The sequence below is a fragment of the Rosa chinensis genome, chromosome 1, assembly GCF_002994745.2.
Source record: "Rosa chinensis cultivar Old Blush chromosome 1, RchiOBHm-V2, whole genome shotgun sequence".
Classification (NCBI taxonomy): domain Eukaryota; kingdom Viridiplantae; phylum Streptophyta; class Magnoliopsida; order Rosales; family Rosaceae; genus Rosa; species Rosa chinensis.
The window spans coordinates 2371051-2375587 of NC_037088.1; the positions used below are offsets into that span (position 1 = coordinate 2371051).

The following is a 4537-nucleotide window of genomic DNA, read 5'->3' on the forward strand; positions in this document are numbered from 1 at the left end:
ATTGGAGCATTTTTTCGACATTACTGTATATATAGGAGAAATCTCAATAATCTAGTATGTGACAATTGTACATAATCATGATGGGTCTTGTATGTGACATTTTCTATTCTTTATTTACTAGTACTGGAGGTCTAGCCATTGGAAGTGCGACCCCGCCATTGGAAGTGCGACCCCCGCTCCCCCCAATCCCCATTTTATTCATATGAAACATAAAAATTTACAAACCAAGAGGGGGACATAGAACCTTACCTCTTCAAGGAAATTTCACAACTTTCTACCAAAAACAAAAGCCAAACTTGATTATACGGACACTCAGACTGACCATACAAGTGAAAAAAGAAAAGCATAGAAGCTAAATCATTGCTGCTATTACCAAAATAACAACAGCAACATCTAATCAAAAAACAAGGTTCATAAGGAAATGTACATCATACATTACTGCATAGATAGAATAGATAGAAATCAGAAAGCATATTATATAACTACTGCTTTCTTTTTGTTTTGTTTCCGATCACTGCCTTGCTTTCAAACGAGCTACTTTCAATGCAATTGCTAGTGCTACTTTCTCTTTGATGTGGTCAAAAAATTGAAAATAAGCATACCTCCATGACTTCTTCATTATCAATGTGCCACAAACACTCCAAAAGCCTATGATAAAGCCAAGCACCACGCTGGTATATAAACCAAGCTTTTCATCATCAGCTTCATGAGGCTCATGCATGTTGCCTCCATCTTCTGTGCAATTTGAAAGAGGAAATCCACAGAGTGAAGGATTGCCCTCATAAATAGATGAATCATCGAGCGTCTGAAGTTGGTTGCCCGAAGGAATTCTTTCGGTCAAGTTGTTGCAAGACAAGTTCAAGTGAGATAAGAAGGCCAGAGAAGCGAGACTTTGTGGAATCTGTCCTGAAAGCTGGTTCTGGGAGAGGTCAAGTGTTTCAAGCAAGTGCAAGTTTCCAATTTTTGAGGGGATATTTCCACTTAATTGATTTCTTCGGGAATTTCACCTTCTAAATCATTATGCGAAAAATCAATAATGGTTAGAAGCACCTCGTTGCGTAAGAAGTATTCACTTGCTCTTCCTTTTACAGTCACAGTTATTACCTCAAAATCACCAAAGTAATTCCAGCCCCCATAACTACTAGAGATTAAAGAAGTCAATTTATTCAAACAGTTGGGAATAGTCCCTGAAAATCTATTGTGACTAAGGTCTAGGATCTGAAGGAAAGGAAGACTGCACAAATGATGAGGAATATGTCCACTTAAAGAGTTTGATTGCAATTGCAGCACTGTGAATGTGGATACTTTTGATCCTATCGAAGAAGGTATGCTTCCAGTAAATCTGTTGCCTCCAAGATAAAGTCTCTGCAAACGTGAGCAATTTTGCAAGGCAGAAGGAATTTCTCCGCTAAATTGATTGTTGTCTGTCTTTAGTATTCTAAGAGAACTTGGAATGCCCATTGAGCTTGAAATATTACCAGACATATTGTTGTTTGAGACATCCACAAATTGTATGCTCCACAAACTCCATTCTTTAGGGAATTCTCCGGATAACTGATTGTTATTCAGAGCAAGGATCTGTAGAGATTGAATGCTACAAATAGATGATGGAATAGTGCCATCAAATTGATTATGGCTCAAAACTATGGAATCCAGATTCGGAAAAGAGTTGAATCGGAACGGAAGCTTTCCGCTTATTTGATTGGAAGATAAATCCAACCAGTAGATTTGGGGAGATATCTTAAAGAGCCATTCCTCTGGTATTGGACCCGAGATTCCAGCATTCTTAAGTGAGACCCACACGAGCTCAGTTTGAGATTGAAGCCATACAGGGAAGCCGGGGCCTACTCGGCAGTTGTGCATTTCAATGTGGTGGAGCTTGAAAGGAGGAATCCATTCATAATCAATCAAATTGAAAATGATGGGCACAGGTTGGGCTGTGCTAACTGCAAAAGACTCTAATTTTGTGAGATTTATGAAATGGGCTTCGGTTAAATTGCCTTCCCATGAATTATAAGATAGATAAAGGCTCACTAGCTGAGAAAGTTTTCCCAAACTTTGAGGAATCGAACAGTTGAAAATATTATTCCTGAGATCAAGTGTATTCAGGGATGATGATAAATTGCTGATAATAAATTCTGGAATGGATCCCCAAAAAGAGTTGTAGCTGAGATAGAGATGCTGCAGGCTTCTCAGCATTCCCAACGAACTAGGCAATTTGCCTACCAGCCCACAGCCATCCAAATCTAGTGACTCCATTCTATTAAATGAACAATTTGAGAAACCACTCAAAAACTCTTCAATCCCCCCATCAATTTGATTCGATGCAAGACTTAATGACTTGAGCCTGCACAAATTTCCACTAAATTTGGCAAGTTGACCTTTGAGTCCTACATTCTGTAAGTCAAGGTGTTCTAGAGATTTGAGTCTTACAAATTCATCAAGAAAGGGGCCACTGAAAGAATTCCCACTCAGATCAACTTTTGTAAGGCTAGTAAGATTAAACATCCAATTAGGATATGAAAAATTAATACTATTCCCTGACATATCAAGGACCAAAAGTGATGTGAAGTTAATTGTAGGCATGGAGAGTGGAAGCTGGTTTCCACCAATTTCGCAACTAGACAAATGCAACTCTAAGAGTGAAGGAAGCATGTTAACCTCATGTAGCCAACTAACTCCTGTGCTGCTAAGGTTCACACCTCCAAGATTGAGGTATTTTAGGGAAGAGAGATGAGAAAGCCAATTCAAGTTTTTGGAAGAAAAAGAAAAACTAGAACCGAGGTCAAGATAGTTCAAGTTTGAGAGGTTACCAAGAGAAGAAGGAATCTCTCCCACAACTGAATTCAACTGGAACAGGATTCTTGAAATATTGAGATATCTCAGACTTGTAAGCTCCCCAATAAACTTGGGAATGTGAATCCCTTGAAAATCATTCGAGCTCAAGTCTAAGTAACTCAAATGTTTCAAGCCAAGCAAAGAAGGATTAATTAACTTACCCCCCAAACAAGATTCTTCATACTCCGCCATGTTCCACTGATCATCATCAGTGGTGTATGGATATGTATTACGGAGGTCAACCGTTGCAACATGACCAGTGCGGTTGTTGCATGAAATCCCTGTCCATTGGCAGCATTCGTGACCAGCCCAAGAAGAAAGCTTACCAGAAGGATCACTGAGGTCTTGTTTAAAGCTGAGAAGTGCTCGCCTCTCTTCCTCCATGCATGATTCCACCACGACACTGCTATTGTTTAGGCACGAAGATGCCAAAAATAACAAGAGCAAGAAGTGAAGAATGAGGCGAGAGATCGGGTTAAAGTAAACATAGATATCCATTATTTTCTGGCCTTTAACTTCGTGTACGTTGCAGATGCATAGGATGCTGAGCACAAGTTGAATTTATAGCAACTCTAAGGTTGAACTGCGTGGTTAGGTTTATTTGTCCAGAATATTCCAAGTCATGCAACATCAACCCAATTTACAAGTGTGGGTTAGATAGAAATCCAATGAGTAAAGACTTTGAAGAGTCTCCCTTCTGCGCTGTCCTCCTAGGTCGTTTCTGGGAGTATTCTCTAGTAGCAAAGTGGAACATGATTGTACAAAATTAGTCATACACATAGTTGTACCTTTTTTTTTTTCCGAAAATTCTATCGTGCAGCGTGCGGCGAGAGCACTGTTGGTCACGTGGCGCGCACGAGATCCGTTAAAATAGCATCAGAGGGGTTAGATAGAGATATAAAGTGATCATGACCGTTGAATTATGTAACCGGCTGACCCTTTGGTTGGATCGGAATCCTCACCCGTGTGAGATGGAGTTATGAATCTGGAGATCCCATGCGAAGGAAAAGAGTAGTTGCTTTTCCATTATGCTAGTGTTAATGGGCCCTGATCTTGATTAGGGAAGCAATGTTTATATGTTTTCGACAAAGTTACAAGGACTTTTAGCAACCCGACTTCTTCCCCAATATTCTTCACTTTTATTGTTCTATTGTAAAAACCAATTTGTTTATGGATTGAAACTAATTAAATTGCTTCATGGTTTTGATTTGTTACTGTCAGATCTCCTACTTATGATTTCTCGTTTCAAGATATAGATGATACTAGTAATTCACCGACATTTAGTATGCAACAACACTATGTAGAATTTGATTTCATTAGCTTAATTATGTCAAACTGAAAAGGTAGGACTTCCATCTCTGTGAACTGTAAGACCATTACTGAGCAAGTGTTCTTAGAGCATCTCCAATAGTGATAGCTATCTGATAGCTAAAAGTAGCTAAAATTGAAATATAGCTAGTTGAATATTGTGTTATGCTCCAGCAAATACCTAAAACTCAAGTTAAATTTAACTTTTAGTTAAATTCTGTCTCCTCTCTAGCTAAATATAGCTAGGTCTTTTAGCTAAAGCTAAATTTAGCTTTTGTTTAGCTAGTCTGCTGGAGATCAAACTTAGCCTAAAACTAGTTAAATTTCAAATTTTTTTTGAAATAAGTATTCTGTTGGAGATGCTCTTATAGCTAAGACCGTATGTTGGCTT

The 4537-nt window shown here is 38.7% G+C and overlaps 1 protein-coding gene across 1 annotated transcript; it reads right to left on the reverse strand.

Moving 5' to 3' along the window:
* Positions 1-981: 981 nt before the first annotated feature.
* Positions 982-3358, reverse strand: LOC121052732 (leucine-rich repeat receptor-like serine/threonine-protein kinase SKM1). The gene is made up of 3 exons (XM_040518436.1): positions 3048-3358; positions 3000-3008; positions 982-1946 (listed from the first exon to the last, which is right to left on the reverse strand). The coding sequence occupies exons 1-3, from the start codon at positions 3334-3336 to the stop codon at positions 982-984; spliced, it is 1263 nt and encodes a 420-aa protein (XP_040374370.1). The 5' UTR covers positions 3337-3358.
* Positions 3359-4537: the final 1179 nt, after the last annotated feature.